This window comes from Saimiri boliviensis, chromosome 2, assembly GCF_048565385.1.
Source record: "Saimiri boliviensis isolate mSaiBol1 chromosome 2, mSaiBol1.pri, whole genome shotgun sequence".
In the NCBI taxonomy this organism is placed as follows: Eukaryota; Metazoa; Chordata; class Mammalia; order Primates; family Cebidae; genus Saimiri; species Saimiri boliviensis.
Window position 1 is genome coordinate 159,283,756 of NC_133450.1, and position 24,862 is coordinate 159,308,617.

General features: G+C 41.2%; 1 protein-coding gene across 1 annotated transcript in view; it reads right to left on the bottom strand.

The window, feature by feature from the left end:
- Positions 1-12,877, bottom strand: part of PLGRKT (plasminogen receptor with a C-terminal lysine) — a 72,451-nt gene extending 59,574 nt beyond the window's left edge. Inside the window, exons 1-3 of the mRNA XM_003928183.2 lie at positions 12,740-12,877; positions 11,525-11,650; positions 9,569-9,655 (exon numbers count right to left, since the gene is read on the bottom strand). Coding sequence (XP_003928232.1) covers positions 9,569-9,649 — 81 coding nt within the window. The 5' untranslated portion in view covers positions 9,650-9,655; positions 11,525-11,650; positions 12,740-12,877. The remainder of the gene's footprint in view (positions 1-9,568; positions 9,656-11,524; positions 11,651-12,739) is intronic.
- Positions 12,878-24,862: the final 11,985 nt, after the last annotated feature.

Here is a 24,862-nt window from a genome sequence, read left to right on the forward strand (position 1 = left end):
TGGGCCAAGTCTTCCTCCACAATCTTGCTGGGTAAGACAAGGTCACAAGCCATGACTGCTTGTAGCTGGGCCATTTTCCAGAGTTGTGTTTGCAGTAAGCAACCTTGAGGGATGACATTCTGTAACCGTGTTTTTTCTTGGATGCTGGTGATTGTTGTGGGTTCTTGGCCTCCAACCTCTTAAGGAACAAGCGGTGGGGCCACTGCAGGTGGACCATATGCTCGTAAAGCGAATATTGGACCCAAAAAGTGTTGCAGAAAGGTGATTTTATTTAGGTAGAGAAAAGAGAAAGAAAGAAGAGACAGTCTTCCACAAAGAGTGTGGAAGAGGATTCCAGAGGGGAAATCCGGCCAGGTGTGTGGGATAGGACATTTATCCTGGAAGGAACCCCCACCTTCTCCAAGACCCTGGGCCAATGAAAGGAGTTCCTTAGAACTTCCACTGAAGTGATTTTTTTAGTTTCTCCCCGCTCCCGCAAAATTCAAACATAAACCGTTGAATCTCCTGGATGGAGAGAGATGAGAGTGGGGCATGGTGCCGGGAAATTTTTGCCCTTAAAGGTACACCCCCTCATGGACCCAGAAAGAGAACACATTCCTTCAGTACCATCTCCTTCTAATCCAAGAGCAGACCTTCCCGCCACTCATGATAAAAGTGATAACAAGCTCAATGTTCCTCAGCTATGTCACAAATCCAGCACATCCATCCCAGCATCCAACTAGGCTCTCCTTCATCTCCTCTATGGGACTTGGAGTGCATGCCCCTTCCTGTGCTATGAGTAATAAAGTCTTCTGCCAGCATCCATGAAATAATAATAGGCTAATTTACTACAGCAGTCCCCCCTTATCCACAGTTTCATTTTTCACAATAGTTTGAGTTACCCCTAGTCAACCTCAGTCTGAAAATATTAAACGGAAAATTTCACAAATTAATAATTCGTAATTTTTAAATTGCCTATCATTCTGAGTAGTGTCATAAAATCTCCCACCATTCCAGCTAGGACATGAATCATCCCCTTGTCTAGTGTAGCCAAGCTGTACACAGTATCTGCCTCTTAGTTACTTAGTAGCCATCTCAGTTATCAGATCAGCTGTCACATTATCACAGTGCCTAGTGTTCAGGTAACCCTTGTTTTACTTAACCACAGCCCCACAGTGCAACAGTAGTTCTGCTGGCAATTTGGATATACCAAAGAGAAGACATAAAGTGCTTCTTTTAAGTGAAAGAGTGGAAGTTCTTAATAAGAAAAAAAATCGGGGATTCCCCAGCAAGATGGCCAAATAGGAACAGCTCTGGTCTACAACTCCCAGCGAGACCAATGCAGAAGGTGGCTGATTTCTGCATTTCCAAAGGATCAATAGCCAAATCGATCAAGGCAAAGAAAGAATATGAGAGATTAAAGATTGTCTTAATGAAATAAAGTGTGAAGACAAGATTAGAGAAGAAATAAAAGGAATGAACAAGGCCTCCAAGAAATATGGGACAATGTGAAAAGACCAAACTTCTGTTGGATTGCTGTACCTGAAAGTGACGGAGAGGATGGAACCAAGTTGGAAAACACACTTCCGGTTATTACCCAGGAGAACTTCCCCAAACTAGCAAGACAGGCCAATATTCAAATTCAGGAAATACAGAGAACACCACAAAGATACTCCTCAAGAAGAGCAACCACAAGACATACAATCTTCAGATTCACCAAGGTTAAAATGAAGGAAAAAATGTTAAGGGCAGTCAAAGAGAAAGATTGGGTTACCCACAAAGAGAAGTTCATTAGACTAACAGTGGATCTCTCTACAGAAACTCTACAAGCCAGAAGAGAGTGGGGGCCAATATTCAACACTCTCAAAGAAAATAATTTTCAACCCAGAATTTCATATCCAGCCAAACTAAGCTTCATAAGCAAAGGAGAAATAAAATCCTGAACAAATGACAAAAACCACATGATTATCTCAATAGATGCAGAAAAGGCCTTTGACAAAATTCAACATCCCTTCATACTAAAAACACTCAATAAACTAAGTACTGAAGGAACATATCTCAAAATAATAAGAGCTATTTATGACAGACTCACAGCCAATATCATACTGCATGGGCAAAAGCTAGAGTATTCCCTTTGAAAACTGGCACAAGACAAGGATGCCCTCCCTCACCATTCCTATTCAACATAATATTGGAAGTTCTGGCCAGGGAAATTAGGCAAGAGAAATAAATAAAGAGAATTCAAAGAGGAACAGAGGAAGTCAAATTAATCTGTCTGCAGAGGACATGACTGTATATTTAGAAAACCTCATCATCTCAACCCAAAAACTCCTTAAGCTAATAAGCAACTTCAGCAAAATCTCAGGATACAAAATCAATGTGCGAAAATCACAAGCATTCCTATACACCAAAAATAGACAAACAGAGAGCCAAATCATGAGCAAACTCCCATTTGCAACTACTACAAAGAGAATAACATACCTAGGAATACAACTTACAAGGGATGTGAGGGACCTCTTCAAATGACAAACCACTGCTCAAGGAAATAAGAAAGAACACAAATGGAAAAACATTCCATGCTCATGGACAGGAAGAATCAATATGATGAAAATGACCATACTGCCCAAAGTAACTTACAGATTCAATGCTATGTCCATCAAGCTACCACTGACTTTCTTCAAAGAATTAGAAAAAAACTACTTTAAATTTCATATAGAACAAAAAAAAAACCAAATAGCTAAGACAATCCTAAGCAAAAAGAACAAAACTGAGGCATCACACTACCTGACTTCAAACTATACTACAAGGCTACAGTAACCAAAACAGCATGGTACTGGTACCAAAACATATATATAAACCAACAGAACTGAACAGAGGCCTTAGAAATACTACCACACATCTACAATCATCTGATCTTTTGTGGGGAACACTCCCGTGTGAGACCCCTAAAAGGCGTGAGTCTCACTATATGGTGAGTTTGATCCCAAACACAGTTTCCTACTGGAGGCAGTCGAGCTATCCGGAAATATAGGAAGAAAGATGAATGATCAGTTTCTAATATCAACCACAATATCGTTTGGGCCTAAAATTATGCGTTGCTGCTAGACCAAGTAACCCCCTACCAGCAACCGGTTCCTGCTATGACCTTTCTATGACTTTAAGAATAAGTTTTAACCTTTACTTACCTAACTGCCTTGTACCCTAGATAATGGTTTAACTGTTGATATCTGCAAAGAAAAATGCCACCATAAGGGATGGCTTGGATTCCTGACTCAGAGATTCCTGAACAATGTTTTGATATAAACAAGTCTCCTGAATAATGTTTTGATATAAACAAACTTTGTGATTGTAGAAAATTTTGTTACTTTTTACAACCATTGATCGCATATCTGACTTCTCTATTGTATAGGCCATGTGAGGCATACATTTACATTCCTCTTACTATGACGTAGATCAAAGCCAAGAAAGTGTATTTATTCCTGGCATTTGAAAAATAAAATTTGCTGTTTAGGCACAGCCTATCAGCCCTCCAGACGCCTCGCTTTCTCTCTCTCTGTCTTTATTATTTTCTCAGGCGCACTCCCTCTTTCAGGTATTGGGACCCTCTTGCAGGTCGAGAGACCCCCGGGCAGACGTGCCTACCCGTCCGGACGGTCCACGACAATCTTTGACAAACCTGACGAAAACAAGCAATGGGGTAAGGATTCCCTATTTAACAAATGGTGCTGGGAAAACTCGTTAGCCATATACAGAAAACTAGACTCCTTCCCCTTCCTTACACTTTATACAAAAATTAACTCAAGAAAGATTAAAGATTTAAACCTAAGACCTAAAACCATAAAAACCTAGAAGAAAACCTGGCAATATCATTCAGGACATAGGCATGGGCAAAGACTTCATGACTAAAACACCAAAAGCAATGGCAACAAAAGCCAAAATAGACAAATGGGATCTAATTACGCTAAAGAGCTTCTGCACAGCAAAAGAAACAATCATCAGAGTGAACAGACAGACTACAGAATAGGAGAAAATTTTTGCTATCTATCCATCTGACAAAGGGCTAGTATCCAGAATCTGGCAGGAACTTAAATTTACAAGAAAAAAAAAAAAGAACCCCATCATATCTTTCAAAGGGTGAAGGATATGAACAGACACTTTTCAAAAGAATACATTTACGCAGCCAACAAACATATGAAAAAAAAGCTCATCACTGGTCACTAGAGAAATGCAAATCAAAACCACAAGGAGATACCATCTCATGCTAGTTAGAATGGCAATTACTAAAAAGACAAGATACAACAGATGCTGGAGAGGATGTGGAGAAATCGGAACACTTACACTGTTGGTGGGAGTGTAAATTAGTTCAACCATTGTGGAAGACAATGTGGCGATTCCTCAAGGATCTAGAACTAGAAATACGATATGATCCAGCAATCTCATTACCAGGTATATACCCAAAGGATTATAAATCATTCTACTATAAAGACACATGCACACGTATGTATATAGCAGCACTATTCACAGTAGCAAAGACTTGGAACCAACCCAAATGCCCATCAATGATAGACTGGATAAAGAAAATGTCACACATATACACCGTGGAATACTATGCAGCCATAAAAAAGAATGAGTTCATGTTCTTTGCAGGGACATGGATGAAGCTGGAAACCATCATTCTCAGCAAACTAACACAGGAACAGAAAACCAAATACCACATGTACTCACTCATAAGTGGGAGCTGAACAATGAGAACATATGGGCACAGGGAGGGGAAAATCACACACTGGGGCCTGTTGGAGGGTGGGAGCCAAGGGGAGGGATAGCATTAGGAGAAATACCTAATGTAGATGACAGGTTCATGGATGCAGCAAACCATCCTGGTACATGTATACCTATGTAACAAACCTGAACATTCTGCACATGTATCTCAGAACTTAAAGTATAATAATTTTAAAAAAGAAAAATATCATATGCCTAATATGCACAGTACAATAAGATATTTTGAGAACATACAGATAACTTTTATTATATTGTTATAATTATTCTATTTTTGTTATTGTTAATCTCTTACTGTAGCCAATTTATAAATTAAACTTTATCATAAGTATGTATGTACTGGGAGAACCATAGTATACATAGGCTTCAGCACTATCCATGATTTCAGTATCCAATGGGATTCTTGGACCATATCACCCACAGATCAGGTGGACTATTGTTGTTTGCAAGTAGCATAAAATCCCAGACACTTTACATGGCCTGATAGTTTTGGTGGCAAAGGTGAGATGCTCATAGAGATATCTGACTTTCTGGAAAAGAAGGGACAGGGCTGTGGGTGGCTGGGTTGGAGGACGTGAGAAGATTCCCAGAGATATGGTAGTAAATGCTCTTGCCTAGATGGTGGTGAGGATGGGGAAATGGAATAAGGGTTATTCACCATCCTATGTGTCAAATGTGGTTAAACAACAAAACGTAGGGTTGAAACATGGTGTCCTAATGGTGCTTTGGTGGTGGCATGCTCCCCTCTGGGGTGGGAGAAGGGAAGGGTGTTATCATGACACTGGAGCAGCAAGCCCCATGCTCCAACCAAAAGACAAGGCCACGTGGCTATGGCTACTCAATTCAGGGATCCCTAAAGCTTAAACAAATGGTGTCAGCAATGAGGGTAGAGAATTGTGGGTAGACTAAAAGCATCAGAAACTTGTTTGTTGAGCCCAGTGGAAGGAGGTCACTTGAAACAGAAAGTAAATACAAAGCCTTGCCTACTGGCACTGAGCTGCTGTCTCCCTCCATTCCCTTACCCCTCCCCCGCATCTTCTCCAACTTCTGACGTTTTATAGAAGTATGCTGGGGAACAGTAGGGCAGGGAGGGCCTCAAACTTTTATGGCTTTGTTGGCCTGGACACGGGTGCCAAAGTCTACTTGGTCCCAGGGAAAGCAAGAATGCTAAGCATTGGGGTGACCCAGAGCTCCAAAGACTGAAGGGCTGTGTAGTGACACCAGCAAAGGCTGAAATAATGATGGCTCTGAGCGGCAGTTCTCTTCAGAGCCAGAGAACACAAGAGAGGAAGCAGCACCCATTCCAGAACAAGAAGCCAAAGGACAAAAAGTCCTCCCTGCCCCTTTGCACTCTTGATTTCTCCCCTAGCTGGAGACAGCATAATCCCTTAAAACTACTCTGACCACCCTTGAAATACCTATGTTAAACTCTTTGGTCTCTGTTCCTTTATTATCATTGTTTTGTTTTTTTGAGATAGGGTCTCACTCTGTCACCCAGGCGGGAGTGCAGTGGCATGATCACGGCTCCCTGCAGCCTTGATCTTCCTGGGCTCAAACAATCTTCCCACCTCAGCCTCCTATGTAGCTGGGACTATAGGCATGTAATACCATGCCTGGCTAATTTTTTTAAATGTTTTGATGGAGAAGGAGTCTCACTATGTTGCCCAGGATAGTCCTGAATTCTTGGACTCAAGCAATCCTCCTGTCTTGGTCTCCCAGTGTGCTGGGATTACAGGAGTGAGTATCATGCTTGGCCATGTCTGTGTTCTGACTAGGCAGGGGAAAGTACCTGAATTCAACTGATGGAGTGTGAGCCAACTTCACAGCAAGGAAGAAAAATGAAAGGGACCTTAAGCCAATTCAAGATACTGTGACGTGTGTCAACACTCTCCCTCCCCGCTACATACAAATGTACGATGACATTGATGCATTACATGCTTGTATTATAAAACTCATAGTGACTAGAAGGGACTTCCCAGTCAGGGATTCCCAGACCCTTTCCAGGTGGTCTAATAGATACATAGAATCCCAGGGAAAAAGAAAAATCATCAAGCTCCAGTGAGACCACTGCCCAGTACAGCAGCACCACCTGCTGGGCACAGGCACCAAATGCATCCTGTATTAGTTTGCAGGGGCTGCCATAACAAAGGACCACAAACTGGATGGCTTATGCAGCAGAAATTTATTGTCTCTCTTCTGGAGGGGAGAAATCTAAAATCAAGGTGTTTGCAGGTTTTGTTCCTGGGTAAGGCTGTGAGAGAAACAACTGTTCCAGGCCCCTTTCCTTGGCTTGTACACAGCTGTCTTCATATTCACATTGTAAGCTCCCAGTATGAATGGTCCCAGTATGAACTGTATGGTCCTGTGTCCAAATTTCTTCTTCTCATAAAGCCATCAGTCACCCTGAATTAGAGCCCATTCTAAGGACCTCATTTTAATTTGATTACCTCTGTAAAGACCCTATCTCCAAACAAGATCACATTCTGAAGTACTAGGGGTGAAGGCTTCAACATATGAATTGGGAGGGACACATTTCAACACATAACACACACATTTCAGAAAGAGGAAGCAATCATTGGTCTGCGGCTGAGCTCTAGTTAAAAATGAACTTTTGGCTCATGGAGGCTTGTAACTCCCAGGCCTGAGGTCTCCATTTTGGGGTGGGTCAACCAGGACATGACAACTACAAGGAAAATAACCCTCTCCCCCTGCCACAACCCACCCCTTGCTCATGGTCCACTGTTAAAGCAGTAGGTTCCCTAAGCTCGATGCTATTCAGCTGTAACACAAATCCTCTGAGTGCATAGCTCTCATTTCACCCATGCCTATCTTTGTCACCTGACTGACTTTTGGTGGATGTGGGGAATTAACACCCACGCTCATGCTGCTTGCTGTGCTTTGAGTAATAAAGCCCTCTGGCTCCGATGTAGGTGTCTCCAGTCTTCTGTAACAGGCTAATATGTTAGCTTGCAAGTAAGGTAAAATCCCAGACCCTTCACAAACCCTGACATCATGGGGACAAACATAAGAGTAAAAACCCTGTAGTTTCCAAAGGTCTTTGACAAACACATGCTAAGCATTTGACACTTGCCTGATTTATAAACCTAATACTTGGTCTCCCCTAGGTTACTGCTCTGTTACAGTAATTCAGTTGTCCATTTTTTCAACTGTTGCATAACTTATGTTTTTAATGACTCTCGTCAGTCATTAAAAACAACAGTAACAACAGCAACAAATACTTATGGGGTGAAAAGCATTTTTCTAAAAACTTGAGGCATTGTTCTATATACTATACTTCATCTTTAATCTTTAAAACATCCCTCTGAAGGGAGTATTATTACCACCAGTGTACAGATCAGGAGACTGAGGCACAAGTCACGCAGTTAGTCAAGGGCGGGACTAGGATTCAAACCCAGGCAGTCTGGTTTTAGTCCTCATTTTTAACCACTAGCTTCAAGCCTTACAGGAGGGCGTTCTACTCGCAGGGCCATACTAGGCCACAGAGGCCTAGACATCTTTGTTTGAACTCTTAGGAAAATAATTCAAGTCAAACTTAAAACTTGATTTTTTGACTTGCAACCTTTAAAAATGTTTTTTACTACAAAAAATTAGCTGGGCATGGTGGCGCGTGCCTATAATCCCAGCTACTCGGGAGGCTGAGGCAGGAGAATTGCCTGAACCCAGGAGGCGGAGGTTGCAGTGAGCCGAGATCGTGCCATTGCACTCCACCCTGGGTAACAAGAGCGAAACTCCGTCTCAAAAAAAAAAAAAAAAAAAAAAAAAAAAAAAAAAAAAAAATGTTTTTTACAACCTGTATTAGGCAATTAGATAATCTTCTGCAGTGCTTTGATCTTTTCTGTCAAGCCATTGTCTAAATCCAATGTTAAGAGTTCACACTCCATGTTAGTTTCCTATTGCGGCTTTTACAAATTATATAAAATTAGTGGTTTAAAACAACACCAATCTATTATCTTATAGTTCTGAATTCAGAAGTCCAAAATGGGATGGCAGGACTGCATCCCTGTGAGGGGTCTAGAAAATAATGTTTCTTTGCCTTTTCCAGCTTCTAGGAGCTTCCTGAATTGTTGACTCATGACCCTTATGGAATCTTCAAAGTCAGCAGTGTAGCATCTTCCAATCTCTCTAACACTGACTCTCATGCTTTCTTCTTTCTCTTACAAAGACCGTTGTGGGCCAGGAACACATACCTGTAATCCCAGCATTTTGGGAGGCTGAGGCAGGTGGATCATTTGAGGCCAAGAGTTTGAGAACAGCCTGGCCAACATGGCGAAACTTTGTCTCTACTAAAAATACAAAAATTAGCCAGGAGTGATGGCGCAAACCTGTAATCCCAGCTACTTGGGAGGCTGAGGCACAAGAATTACTTGAACCTGGGAGGCAGAGGTTGCAGTGAGCCGAGCACTCCAGCCTGGGCAACATAGTGAGACTCCATCTCAAAAGAAAAAAACAGAAAAAGGCCTTTGACATAACAATGAATCCATCTGCATAATCCAGGATAATTTCTCCATTGCAAACATTATCTTTGGGGGTAGGGGGCATGATTCTGTGTACCACATACTCTAAGCAGTTATCTCTTCCTACAAAATAGAAATTTTTACACAAATTTATCTCGATTGGATTGGAGATTTAAACTAGCCCACTCACCAGATAATTAGTAATCCATTTCATCTTGGTTTTGAGGATGCAGCCCAAGAACATTTTGGGGGATCAAAGGGAATGTAGGATTGGAACACATGTGGTAGAAACTTTAAACATTGTAACAACATAATAGCTTAATTATTTAAAAACATACCTGAAGTCGAGCATTCATAAGCATGAACTCCTTTTGGTTTTTCATGTTTTCATTCATAGATTTTGAAAATATAAACCCCATCTTGACCTAAAATTTTAAAAAAACAAAGAGATTTCTAATAATATACTACATGCATCCTTGTATGCTCTGCTTTGAGCTACCTTTGGCTTATGACAAAGTAAAAAAAAAAAAAAAAAAAAAAGAAAGGAAAATTTCTGATCCAGCCATACAGTGTGGATTCTGTTCCTTGCTCCCAACTAGCTGCCTGACCTCAGGCATATTTAACAAGTCTGGCCATCATTTTACTCACCTAACACCAACTGACTGAACTAGATAATTTCCAAAATCTTTCCCTGCTCTGTAAGTATGTGGCTGTTTCCTGATTTTTTTACCCCATTATAAATCTTGAAGAACTGAATTCTTGAAGAAAAAAACAACTCCCTTTTTTTGTGAGGGGCAGAGTGGATACCATCCATCCTCTTACCTCCATACAGTTAGACACCAGAACCTTTGCATCTGAGGAAGGGTGATTCAGAAGATGCCTTGTGCATCTTGAGAACATATTTCTTTGTGCTCTTTACATTTCCATTTTAAGAAGACTGAGCTGTCTCAAGGTCAATAAATCAGTCATTCTTCCTATCATCCCACCACAGTCCCTGTCCGTCTCCTTCATGCCTCTTACTGCTGACAGCCTTAACCATCCTCCTCCAGCTTCACTCTCAGTCTCTCCAACCTAGTATGTACTAAAGCTCTCAAAACTGGAAAAACATACCATACTGAAATGTCCTGGGAATGGACTTTTTAGACGAATACACAGTAGTGTCTGTCTTATATAAGTTTTTAAGTGTGCTGTCAACTCTACATGAAACAGAACTCCAATTTTTGTCCTTAATCCAACTGGGTGGGTAAAGAAGATCTTGAGTTAGTTGTTGATTGCATTTCATAATATTGAAAAACTCAGGGAAAGTTACAACTGCTCTACCCTTCTCAACAATGTTGCTGATACCTTTTCTCTTTAACAGGCTGTTGAGTAGGTTTGTGAACCTTAGGTAAGAACGGCCAGTCCTAATTCATTATAGCCAGGATTCACAAGTATTCTGTGAGAAGCCCAGACAGAGCTTCTGCTTTATATATCCTCAGCAGGAATTTCTGGGTTCTGGCCGGGAAGAAGATGAGGAGAGAGAGGAGGTATTTCATGTCATGATAGATGGGTTATCCCTGCTAACAGGATTCCAGGTGAGTGGGAGCTGTAAGCAAGACTTCAGTGGCTTCCTTGTATTCTGGGCAAGGACACACCCTGGAGTTTCAGGGCTCTGTGCTCGAACAATTTCAGCTATCTCCTCTTGCTCACAAAATACACGTCAGCTTCAAAGGTGAGCACAGGATACCAAACCACTTACCAGGATGAAGAGGCACAGTGCTGAACAGGCCTGAGGTGGTGAGGTTTCCCTCCTCCTCTGCCACTGTACCACTCCAGCACCCTGTGACCAGAGTTAGAGGCCACTCACTGAGAGCAGGGTGATTTGGCAGTTCTTTCCTTTCTCCAAACCTTGACTGCCCCATGTGACTCATCTCTAACAGCAGCCCAGAACCTGCCTGAGGTTAGGAGCAAGACATTATTCATCTTGGCAGTCTCCATCATGTCTACTTCCCTTAAATGTTTGCACAAAGCATGAGAGATGTAAGAAAAACTGTGGCTCAGGCCACTTCCCAGTCCTTATTTTTCTTCTGAACATAGGAGTTGATGACTACATTTTTACACCTGCGGCAAACATTTATAAAGAAAATAACCATCCTCTAGTGCCATTCCTGCACACACCCTGTATGTCACAGAGCTGTGTACTTTAAAGTGCTCCTGTTTATAAGGGGGTGGGATCTCCCCTGAAAAGGGAGACAGTCCTCCCGTCAGTCACCTGGGAAAGAAACACTGTCTAGGAAGTTAGTATTTAGACTTACCTCTGTCTGGGCCTTGCTTTCTTGGGTCTGGACTTGTAGTTTGAATGTGTTAGAGGACGTGCCCAGGTGGAAGGGTTAAAGGTGAAAGCCAAGCAGGAAGAAGAGCTTCCTTATGGGAAACAACACCTGAGAATAAATGCACCACACCTTGAAATTTCACCTTGGAGTTCCCTATTTTCAACCTCCTCTCCTTTCCCAACTTCCCCATTCCTGACAGTCATTTCCCAAAGTCTGGGAATATTCCCTAGGGTGTCCAGAACAATTTCAGCTATCTCCTCTTGCTCACAAAATACATATCAGAACATAAACAAAAGTTGACCTTGCAATAGGGATAAATTTGATTTCACTCATTTGTATAAGGTAAGTCTTTAAAAAATTCTAACACTTTTTACCATGGGAAAAAAAATGTCTTGTTATTTATACAGTTTAAACATCACTGTGTCTCAAGAGTGATGCTTTGCAGAGAATGCTGATTTCAATCCCTCTGACTTCATTTTCCCTTTGATTCCTTCTGAGATCTTGAAAGGGGTCTTTAATGCTTCAGCCCTGCCTCAGGTGAGCTATGGATTACTATGGAAACGTGTATTTCTTGGGGGGTGGGGGGAGGTGGAGGCTGCAAGTTCCACACAGCCTTTTCTTCTGGTCACTCCTGTGTACCTGCATTTGATTTTACTTGGTGGGGCGGGGGGGATTAATTCCATGAATTGTCATCGGAATTACTGCGCTGACGTACTTCCTAATCAAATGACACAATACCTAAATGTATGACTGACCGTCTCACCACAATCACTTTCCATAAATATTTGCATTCCATTCAAACTAAGCCACTTCCCCCAGCAAATACCAGCTCAGAGCCTACAGCTTCCGGAGGTTTTCTTAATTACCACCACCCTCACACTCCCCAAGGCCAATGACTGTAATTGAGGTATTTCCCGCAATGGTGTGATTTCTGCTGATAACACTGCCAGTTTTTCTCAACTCTGTTATAACGCTACGGAGAGATCCCGAGTCCAAGCCAGGCGACAAGAACGCACTCTAATGGAACGAGGTTGGCAATACCCATCAGCACCAGGGGCAGTGCGAGAGCCAAGCGCCGGCGCTCACGAGGAGCGGGCGCCCAGCGCGGCCTGGCAAGCCCGGAGCGCAGGAGATCCCGCTGGCTGACGTGGCCGGGCCGATCCTTCCCCCACCCGCCCGCGGCCGGTGTTCACTCACTGGGCAGCGGAGGCGCGGGGACCGGGCGACCCGAGCAGTGGCCCCCAAGCCCGTGGTCCTTTCGCCCGCTACAGGGACCGGGCCTCGCCCCACCCAGCCTCGGGATTGGAGCCGAGCCATAGTAGATGACGTGCCTCAGCCAATCCGCGCAGCCGTCGGCTTCTTTAAAGGGCCAGCACGCTTACGGGAGAAGCCTGGTGTGTTCTTCCGGGAGAGGCGCCCTGCGACCGGATGTGGGAGGGGCAGGCCAAACGGGGCAAATTAGAAAGCGCGGCAACTCAGCTGCCAGTGTTTTGAGAGGAAGCGGAGGAAGCGGAGTGGAATTCATAGTTACAAGGCCTCTGCTCCCTTATCTGTTAAATTGCCACTATTAAAGAAGCATGAAGATAAGACGGGAACGAAAAAGAACAGACTTGACCGAAATTACTCATTCTCTTTTGGACAGAGCCGTCTTTCTTCCCTGCTGCTCTGAGAGATGTCTGTCTCGTCTCAATCGCACTAGCAATTTCTATCTTGAGTAAGCCAAGTTTCTCTCCCAGCCTCATTGAGAGAATACTTGAATTGTTGGCACTCTGTTCTTTGCTACCAAATGGCCTGGGAAAATAGCATGAACTTCATCATTCTTGGCCTTCGGGAAGGGTCCCTGTTCACCACCGCAGCGGTGGAGAAGTCACGTAACCTCCTCTAGGCTCAGCCTGTGAGTGAACACCGCCCTGACCTGGGCGCATCCTGATGCTCTCAAGAGCAGCCCGCGGGATTCTGGAGCTTGGGTCCCACGTTCCAGAGACTATTTGTTGAATGGCTGGATGGGGAAATTGCAACAGCATCTCTTTTTCCAGTTGTGGGAATGGGCAGGTTACCAGGAGCAAAGGCCTGTGAAGCTCTGACACTCTTTAAGGGAGGTTAACAACTGATACAAGAAGTAAGGAATCGTGTTTGAGTGCACAGACTTTAGCATTAACACACCTACCTTCAATTTCTAGCTCAGTCATTGTCAGTCTGTGACCGTCACCTGTGCAATAGGACTAAAGCCCTCTGTAGGGTTATGAGGACTAAATCAGATAATATACTTAGCACAGTGTCTGGCACATAGCCTTCAATAAACAGTAACCAGTAACAGCGGGGTGCTGTTACTAACTCTAGGGCTGAGAGAATGGGGGACGGGAGGATTACTAAAACCAGGCGAGATCGGTAGCTGTGGCTGTAGGAGAGAGTAACCAACTGGAACTATGTTGTTAAGTAGAGGAAAGCAAGCAATGCCAACTTTTCACCAAGTAGGGTGAGATTCTATAGTTGTAGCCAATGCTGCGACCTCAGCCCAAAGCAGGAACAGAGTGGAGGAGACCCAGCTCTCTGTTCTCCCAGCTTTAATATCCAACTGGAGTCTTCCATTGGCTGGATCCACCAGGAGAAGACAAGGGAGCTAGGTCTGTGCAGTCTGTGGAGGTCAGCCTCCTAGGCACAATGCCTGGAGGGATAAATAGAAAATACCCAGCACATCATTTCTACAAGCTTGGGCTTATTGTGTTTGGAAGCCTAGATCCAAAGGAAAAAATGCTTCCGCTAGAGGACCCAGTCACTGGATAGAATGGAACTGAATTTCAATTCATTGAATTGAAAGCTGAAACTGCCCTCTGGTCATTTTGGTTCCCCATAGTGATAGAATGGGATGATTGATCTCAATTACCAAGGGGAAATTGGGTTACCTCTATATATTGAGGGCATGAGAAGTACGAATGACACCTAGAGATTCACTGGGCACTTCTTAACCCTACCATGTACAATAATAACGATTATCAGATAAATGAATTAATGCAGAAATTTCAGGTCATGCAGAAATTCAAGTGTTGACGCACCGTAGCAGGAAAAAAGTCCTGATCTACTTAGGTGCTGTCATAGGGAAGGGGAAACGTAAGTAAATGAGTAGGAAGCTATGATTATTAATTTTAGCCTGGCAACAAGCTATAGAGGCAGGAATTCTAGTAGCTCTACATTTAAAATGTTTATTACTTCTTCCCGGACCCTCTTTTCCTATTACCCTGCATGAAGGGTACCGGTGGAGATAAATATTACAATGTAGCTTCTAGCTGAGAATATGCCTGAACTGACATCACCTCAAGGCAATATGGTGGCTGATGGGGCTTGTTGAAGAAAATCAAAGCTGGACAGTAGTTTAAGCAGTAAAAATAGATTTTTATTCATTGCCTTTTGAAACAGGGGAAAGGAGACCTTGGTAAATAATTGGGCTCAAGTCTGAATATAGTAAGGTTAAGTGGGGATTTATAGCCAACGAGCAGGTGGAGTCAGTGAGGGTGGGGTCAGTGAATGGAAAATTACTAAGAAGAGACATCAAGGGTAGGGGAAATCCTTGCTAAACTGACTTAGCACGATTCTTGCTAACACTAACTCTGCAAGGATGAACACTGCAGCCCAAGGTCAAGATCTAAGTAAGCTGATCTCTTTGGACGGCATCGCCTGGGCTCTCCTCAGCTGGTTTCCATTTGGATTTGGACTGTGGCCTCGAGGCATTCAGGCAGATGGGAGGCAGAAGGAAAAATACATCAGGATATATTTTCTCTATTCTTTCTCTGTTTGGGGCTGAGTATCTGGTGTCGGTTGTGTTTCTCCACAACTGCAGCTCTTGGCAAGTGGTCCCTTCTCCATGGTTCCAACACCGTGGGCTCTGGAAACACTTTTCTCCCTTACTATGTAGCCTAGAGAGAGCACAATCTTCCTGCTGTTGCTAGACTCTGGATGCCTCACCTGGATGGTTCTCTTAACTTAGTCATGCCCCTTTAAGTAGTGGCTTCACTAATATCTCTTTAGTCAAACCACTGATTCCTGATGGATGCACCTTAACCTGAACACACACATTATAAATATTCTTGTATGTATGATGTTGTTCATAATTTTAAAACATAAGTGGAAAAAAGTGACCATAGAAAAATATGCCTGGGGAATTGAGAAAAAAGTCTTGGTATAGATAATGGACACATTTTATCAAATGTGGAGTAAGAGGGTAAAGGAAATTTATTTCAGTATCAAATGGCATATAACTTTAACGAGTATGTGAATTATTTTCAGTTGCATGAATTTTTGAATTTATATGTGCATATTTTTACACATATATAAATATGTGTTTTATATCATCTTGCATTATAATGTAAGGATTTTTATGTTGCTACATTGCATTTACATTTACCATTTTTAACAGTTAAAGGATTTTCAGTAAGTGTCTATATAACAATTTCCATTGCTGGATATATATATATATATATACACACACACACACACAAACACACACACACACACACATATTTATGTATATATGTGTATACACTGAGTTAAGTAGATAAATATTTTAGAGAAAATTGATGTAAAATCCTCAACTCATATGATGCTCCCTATCCCAGGACAGTAAAATTGCTGATTACTTCCTTGGACCTCCATAAAGAAGCAGTTTTTCAAAAAATAAAGTGTTTGGGAATTTAAGATGTGCCCAGAGATATCTCCTTTTAACAGACATGCTTTCACAAGGATTTGAATTTACCCATTGATCTGAGAACCAGATTTAGCCAAGAACTTTAGTCTGTGAAGGACACAAATAGTTGCACAGTGTGGGACTGAGGCTAGAAGCTCTTTAATATTAAATCATTCTGCGATGGTGCTCCCCAAAATTTGGATTTTAATCTTCATTCCAATCCTGGGGCACCTCTGTACCTTGGACATGACCTGGACACAAGCTTTGTGTAAGCCTTCTTTAGACTTTATCCATTCCTCAACGGTGACACCATGTGGCAGTGTAATACAATGGCATCAATGGACTCAGATCCTGTTCTCTCCCTACCTAGAGATTTTTTAAATTGAGATATAAAATTTACAACGATAAAATGTACCACCTTAAAACATACAATTTAATGGTTTTTAATATATTCAAAAAGTTACAGCCATCACCACTATCTAATTCCATAACATTTTCATCACCCCAGAAAGAAACCTCATACCCATTAACAGTCACTTCCCATTCCCCAGTTTCTGGGGACTCCTAACCTACTTTCTGTTTTTATAGATTTGCCTATTCTGGACATTTTATATCAATACAACCTATAATCTATGGCCTTCTGTGTCTGGTTTCTTTTACTTAGTATAATATTTTCAAGGTTCATTCAAGTTGTAGCATGTACCAGTATTTAATATCTTTTTCTCTCTGTATTCCAATGTATGGATATACCACATTTTGTCTATTCAAAATTGTGGGGCATTTGGATTGTTCCTATTTTTATGCTATCATAAATAATGCTGCTACGTTTTTGTGTGAATGTATGTTTTCAAGCCTCTTGGATATATATGTAGAAGAGGAATGGCTGCGTCATATGGTAACTCTATGTTTAACTTTTTAGGGTTGAACAAATACACCATGCCAGCAGTGAATAAGAATGCTAATTTCACTACACCCTTGCACAACAGTTAAGTGCATAGACATTGGAGCCAGATATCTGGGTTCAAATCCCAGCTGTGCTATCTCCTTGCTGTGTTGTTTAGACAAGTTACTTAAGCTCTATGCCTCAGTGTCCACATCTGTAAAATAGGGGCAATAATAGTACCTTCCTTATAGGATTGTTGTAAGATTTAAATGAGCTAATATGTGTAAACACAAAAATAGGGTCTTTTTAAAATGGTCTATGTTTTACTATTACTGCTATTTTAATCTTTATTATAATTTTTGTGTTTTTTGTTGTTAATTTTATAGATTTTAAAGGTAATGATAGAGTTTATCGATGTTTGTCATGAAAAGGAGTAATTGGGCCGGGCACAGTGGCTCACGACTGTAATCCCAGCATTTTGGGAGGCAGAGGCAGGTGAATCACCTGAGGTCAGGAAATGGAGAGCATCCTGGCCAACATGGTGAAATACCATCTCTACTAAAAATACAAATATTAGCTGGACATGGTGGTCCATGCCTATAGTCCTAGCTACTCAGGAGGCTGAGGCAGGAGAATCTCTTAAATTTGGGAGGCAGAGCTTGCAGGAAGCCAAGATCGCGCCACTGCACTCCAGCCTAGGCGACACAGCGAGATTCTGTCTCCAAAAAAAAAAAAAAAAAAAAAAAGACCAATCGGAGAAGATAAAAATGTAAGGGGTAGCAAAGTCAAGGAAGCTTTTTTGACTTGAGAATGATTATATTTCAGAGTGTAACCTGAATAAAACTGAGGCTTCACATGGTTCAGTCCAAGCATATAATAGCATTCCAAGAAAACAAACTAAATGCCTGAAGCACTGAAGAATAATGACGGTCTTCACCTTACTCTTTCTTAAGGAGTCCCCACAAATGCTTCACACACCATATTGAACAAGAAACTCCTAAAATCTTCTCTAGATACTTCTCTCTTTCCTATTTTTTTCCACTCACAGTAGCCGCTTATATCTATCCTTCTTAACTGTGAGGTCACTATAGCACTATCTTAACCTCCTGTTAAATTCATTCTTTTGGAACCCATGCAACTCACATGACCCCATTCTCAGCCTGTGAATCTCAGCCTCCTGCCGTCCTGTGAAATTCTACCTAGTCTCCTACTCTGAATGTATATAAAAATGACAGAAAATAGTTCCTGAACTCTGATGAGTAAAATGATCTACCTTATTATATGTGATATTATAACAAATATGCATTTAGTTTCTGTCCCCATTTTCTAGCACACAGCTCCTAAAACCCTTATAACTTCCTGAGTGATAGGTGTGCTAGGTTTATCTTTTGTTTTATGTGATCTTTGACTCCAGTTCTTGACACAGAGCTCCTGATCCATTGGAATTTCCTTAGTGATAGGAGCATCTTTTGTTCTCAAGAAGTGACTCTTAATGGGCTTCTAGATGGGGGCTGGTCACAAGAATGACCAAGCCATGTAAGAAGCTTGGAACTTTCAGCCCGTACCCCATCCTGTGAAAAGGAGAGAGGGGCTGAAGATTGAGTTAACAATTGCTGATGTGTACATGATGAAGTCCCCATAAAAATCCCTAAATGAGGGGATTTGGAGAGCTTCTGGGGTGCTGAACATGGAGGTGCTTAGAGGGTGGCCTATCCAGAGAGGGCATGGAAGCTCTGCACCCCTTCCTCCATACTTTGTTCTATGTACCTCTTCATCCAGCTGTTCATCTGTATCCTTTGTAATATCCTTTATAATAAACTGGTAAATGTAAGTTAACTGTTTCCCCATGTTCTGTGAGCTGCTCTAGGAAATTCATCAAACCCAAGGAGGGGGTCATGGGGACCCAGAATTTAAAGCCAGTCAGTCAAGAGTCTCAGAGGCCTGGATTTTCTATTGGCATCTGAAGTTGGGGCAGCCTTGTAGGACTGAACCCTTAACCTGTGAGATTTAACTTGAACTTTCTATAGATGTCAGAATTGAACTGAATTATAGGACACACAGGTTGCGTCCACTGGAGAACTGCTTGGTGTGTAGGGAAAAACCCATGCATATATTGGTAACTAGAAATGTTCTTTGCTGAGTTTAGTGTAAGAGTAGGAAAAACAGTTTGTTTTTTCCTCTCTCATTATATATTCCCCCTTCTTTGCAGTTATTCACAAGGACATAGTATCTCTTTGTGTCACTCAGGGACTCTCTCTCTCTCTCTCTCTCTCTCTCTCTCACACACACACACACACACACACACACACACACACATCTGGACCTCAGTCTTCTTTCTTTTCTCCTCCTTCTGTGGTAAGCATCCCTCAAGTGCTGGATAGCTTGGCCTAGTGGCGTCCATCAGAGTTCTTCCAAACAAACCTGATAACAGGTAACATGTGTCAATGTTAGAATGTATTCTTTCCCATGTCATGTCTCCATCTTCCTCTTGCCACCCAACAACACATGAAAAAGGAAGAGTTAACTGTGTTAAAATATTTGTAGTCACAGAAGGCATTAATTACCTTTTTCACAAAAAACCAAGCAAATGAGGGTTACTGCTATTGCCATAACCATTGGAGTATGTGAAATACAGGGTAAAGGATACCCAGTGATTTTGCTTGAGACCAAGTTTTCTACACCAGAAGTAAGATAAGCTCACCTTTTCCAATCCAAATTTAAGTTAGCCCTTACTGGGTTTGGAGAGACTCCTCATCTCTAGCTCCTGGAACCCTGCCTTAGGAGAGTTGGTCTTCATGAGGTAGAAGTATGTCTACATAGTTTGACTCCCCAGGAATGTCATTATTCGATCTTACTCCAAAAATGCTACTGCATCCCTCTTTTGCTTTTTCAGCTCTGATTAGCACAAAATCAGCAAGAACTTCTGGGTTGGAGGCTTTTATTTGGGGTTGTGAAATGTTTATAACTCTAGTCTATAATTCACACATTTCTATTTGGCTTGTTCATACACAGGCATGAATTAAACCTATGCTTTTCCATTTATCTCCACCCTGTCATATTCTGTAAGGAAGTAAAACAGTTCATCTCCAGAGTTCACATACTTACCTAAGTGCTGATGCCTCACCTGATGGCATTTCTCAGCCTCTGAAACTTTCATTCTTTGTATTTGTTAAAAGAATGCTCTAACCACAACCCAGAGCCCTTTGCACTTGTCTCTGACACAGCCCTTCTTGTGAATTTCTCCAAAGTAACTGGATCCTGGTTAATAGCAAGCCTCAAGAGCATGGCTTTGAAACACTGCCAACATAGTGCCACCAACTTCTCCATTTCCAGAAAAGACTGTAATTTCTTCTTTAGAAATCATGAGTGTCTTGATTGGTTTAGAATAATTTCCAGTAATTCATTTTCCAAGGAAGTTTCTGTTTTGTTTTCAGACTGCCTTAATTTAGAGAATGCACATAATACAAAACTAGCTATAGTATCCTACTCTGGAAAAGCATATTAAATACACACATATATATATTTATTGTATAAAAATATATACAAGTATGTAATGCATATAAATATATACAAATGTGTGTGTATATCCCTTGATTTCCTTTTATCCCTTACTACTAATATCCCTCAATAAGTACTATTGGTTCTACTTTCAAATTATATTTTGAATGTGGTCTATAGAAACAGCTCCTACAGACTTTCCTGCCTCCATGAATGTAAGGCCACTCTACATTCCATTCTTCATAGCATAGCTAGAGTTGTATTTTTAGAACGTTCATCAGGCAACTACCGTGCTTTAAACCATCTGGTGGCTTTTCACTGCAAGTAGAATCCAACCTCTCCCCTTAGTCCTCAAGGCTCTTCATGATATAATTTGATCCACTATACCTCTCCCTTACTCTATCCTCTAGCCACGTTTATCTTCTTTCCATCCTTGGAACTTGCCAAGCTTGTTCCACCCTTATAGTCCTTGCTCGTGTTTCTTTCCCTGGTCAGATACGCTCTTTTGGCAGATCTTGCCATGGTTATCTTCATGGATTCATTTCTCAGATATCACCTCTTATGCATTCCATGACCACTGTAACTAAAGAAACCTCACACCTGTGCACTTCACCATATTACCCTGACTGGTTTTCTTTTTTCTTTTATAGGAATTTTCAGTATCTGAATTGTTATTTATTAGTTTCTGCTTGGAACATATCTCTCTCAGAACAGAAAGGTCTTCCTGTCCTTTTAAGGAAATAGTGGGGAAAAGAAAAAAACTATTTCTCATTCTTTCATGATGAGCCTACAAAAATAAATAAGTTAATTAAATTCTTTATCCAGTTCACCTAGATATGATTACCCAAGGAAATGATTCACAAGGTGACTATTTCATTTGTGTGACACTCACTTATGTAATTAGTTCTAGAATATTAAGTCAATGAAATAATTTCCAGGATCCCCTGAGGAGTATCTTTCAATTGTAAACTTTATTTTTAGTGGCATTCTGGTGACTTATTGAGATTCCCTGGAATTAAAATATTTACCACAGAGTGTTCCCAAACTCCCACAGCATTTATCCAGGCCTTAACTATTTATGTCTGGGTTTGTGAACTCATTGTGGATAGGGGGAATTGTTGGAGGCCTCATCTTTGTTTTAAAGCAGGCATCCCCAAACTTTTTACACAGGGGGCCAGTTCACTGTCCCTCAGACCGTTGGAGGGCCGCCACATACTGTGCTCCTCTCACTGACCACCAATGAAAGAGGTGCCCCTTCCTGAAGTGCAGCGGGGGGCCTGGATAAATGGCCTCAGGAGGCCGTAGTTTGGGGACGCCTGTTTTAAAGTATCTGTGGCATGGGATCTACCCATTTAAGGCAAGAGCTCTTCACCTGCCCAGCTCTTTTCCAGCTCAGGATAGGAAGGAAAGAGATGCAGGGTGAGGGAGGGAAGCATTTGATTGTGGGTGTCAGATGAGGACAGTTGCTGCTCTCTGGTGACCCACATGTTAATTACCCCTGTCATTTAAACCATTGTTTTGTGTAACCAGAACAAAGTATTCTATTCCATGAAGTCTGTTTGACATGAGACACATATAGGATGTGAGTCTATGACAAGGGTAGGGGCAACAAAGATGAGAGGCTGGATGGGAACAGAGGAAAAGAAATAATAAGCATTGCATAAGGCAGTGGTTTACAACCCTACATGATCAAAAATAGAACCTGGAGACAAATATGGGTATTGTCTTTATACATCATAAAATGCATTTAAAAATATTCAGTGCAAACAAAGCAGTTTGTCAGTGTCTCTGTTTTGAGTCTCTTTAGTGTATGCTGCTTTTGAAGATCAAGAACATTTACTAGAAATTGCTCCTTCACCAGGAATTTGCCCATATCACTGCAGATCCACTTGTAAGACCTTGAAATCATTCCTCCTGAGATCAGCACAAATGAGGATCATCTCTTTATTTAGAAGCAAAAGCAGCAAGTGGGGCAGACAGAGGCAGAAGGAAGGATGGTATTGATAAATCAGCCAAATTAGATGGAAGAAAGGAAGTTATAGCTGTACTTGCAAAAACTCTTTGCTCATTTTCTCCATTAAATAGTAAGTCACTAGTTTTCAAAACTTCAATATGAACATGACTCACCCGAGGACAATGTTAAAATGTTGATGATCCCCAAGACCCTGCCCCCAGGTTTGTATTCCAGGCAGAACCCTGGAATCTGTATTTTAAATACAAACCCCAAATCAAGTGTAATGCAAGTAACCCTCAGAGACACTCTGAGAAACAGCATATTGGCAATGATGAATTTATATCTCTAAAAATGAATAAAGTAGCTGTTGTATGAATAGGAAGTGGTGATATTCAAGATGATCAAAATATCTAGCTTTTCAGCCCTGGCTCCCCACTGCTCTTCTCCTAGCTCAGCACTTCTCCATCCATTTTGTCCAAATAAAAAAACTCACACAGAGTTTCAGGACTTCTCCCCACACTCATTAACCATTTGTTTTGTTTTACATATTTTTCGAGGTGATAAGATTTCTCTTTTTCTAAACACATCCTGTTTTTCAGTCTCTGGATGGTTGATCAATTGTATGGGAAAATGAATGGTTGAAGGGTAAAAACAGGTGGGAAAGATGAATAAAACACATTCTCACATTAGTAATATGCAAATCACTCAGTAGCAAACTGAGTAAATACTCTCAATTTCCATCAACAACTTTAGGGAAAGGCAAATTCTGTTTGCCTCACTGTTGATCATTTAGGTAAACCCTGAACACTGCTTTCATAAAACAAACAGAAACAAAACACCCATCCTCAGTTTTAAAAATTATCCATAGATCATCCAGGCCATCTAGGAGGATATGATTTAATCTGGCTACTCAGTAAATTATTTGCCCACGTTAACCCAGTTAGTTAGTGGTAGATGGCGCTAAAGCCAGTTTTTTTTTTTTGTTTTTTTTTTCAGACCTCAAGAGTCATGAAGAAATAGCAGATCACAAAGTTTATGCCCTCGGTCTTGACTATTTTTAGAAAAATAAAACACTAAATAAAAATAACTAGAGGGTATTGCAGATAGTAGGTCTAAGTACTTTTTCATGAAACTTGTTTGTACATGTGTATGTAATACATAGACTATACATAAGCAGTATCTGTAAACTGGATTGCCACATAATGTCTACATTTTACTAGAGGTCATAGTCACCAAAGTTGGGAAAACTGCTCTGTTCTACTATGTGACCTCAAAAGAGATTTGAAAGAAGGAGCATCTGAACTGGGTACAAACTCTATTGCAAAGAGAACTCCACACTCCTGCCAAATCAAAGCAGTGTCATCCCCAATATTTCTGATAAAAATAAAAATCTGCGATATGATCAGAATGTGAAAATTCTTATTTGGGAAGCAAATGTTATAACCAATGCAAGGGCCATCTCAATACTCATTCATTATGTAGTATTTTGAACTGCAGTTGAAGTGACTAAGCAGGAAAGGCAAACAATGAAGAATTCAATTTCTCAACTTAGAAAAAGAGAAAAAGAAAGAAGGGGGAGCATATATGCACAGTGGCTCAAGACGTAATCCCAGCACTTTGGTGGATCACTTGAAGTCAGGAGTTTCAGAAAAGGGAGCAACTAGAAGTTCAGCAGGGGATAATACTTACGTAAATCATGACACCATCTTTTGTGTGAACCACGTGGTTTCAGCTTGCCTATTCACTGACCCAAAGCTTTCAGAAGAGTTTTCTTAACCCTCACCTAGAATAGGCTTCCCCAGCCTGAATCCCTAGGGTGGTAGAATAGCAGGGACGCTAAGCATTCTTAAAAGATGTAGCTTGGGTTGGGAAGTTCTTTTAATGACAAAGCAAATGAAGTTTCATTATGTCGAGGAACTTTGAGGAAGTCACAGAATCCACGATTTAAAAATACATTTCCTATTATACACCCATACACACACACACCTACTTTCTAGAATAAAAACCAAAGCCATATGGGTCTGCTGTTGACTTTCTTTATGTTGTAGAGTTATATCAAGTTATGTCAAGATGTTCAGTCACTTTGAAGAGGCTTTTATCAGAAAGGGGGAAAATCTCAAGGCGGAATTTAGGCTGTTACCCCTCTGAAGGTAAAATCAAAGTGGTTCAGATGTTGGCTTGTTGTAAAATTGTTTATATTAATAACAAGCTAAATGTGGATTTGCTTTAATCATCCAAGCTGTTTCTGGTTGAAACCTCATTTACAAGAAAACTGGACTGACAGGTTTCACTTTCTGTTTCATTTCT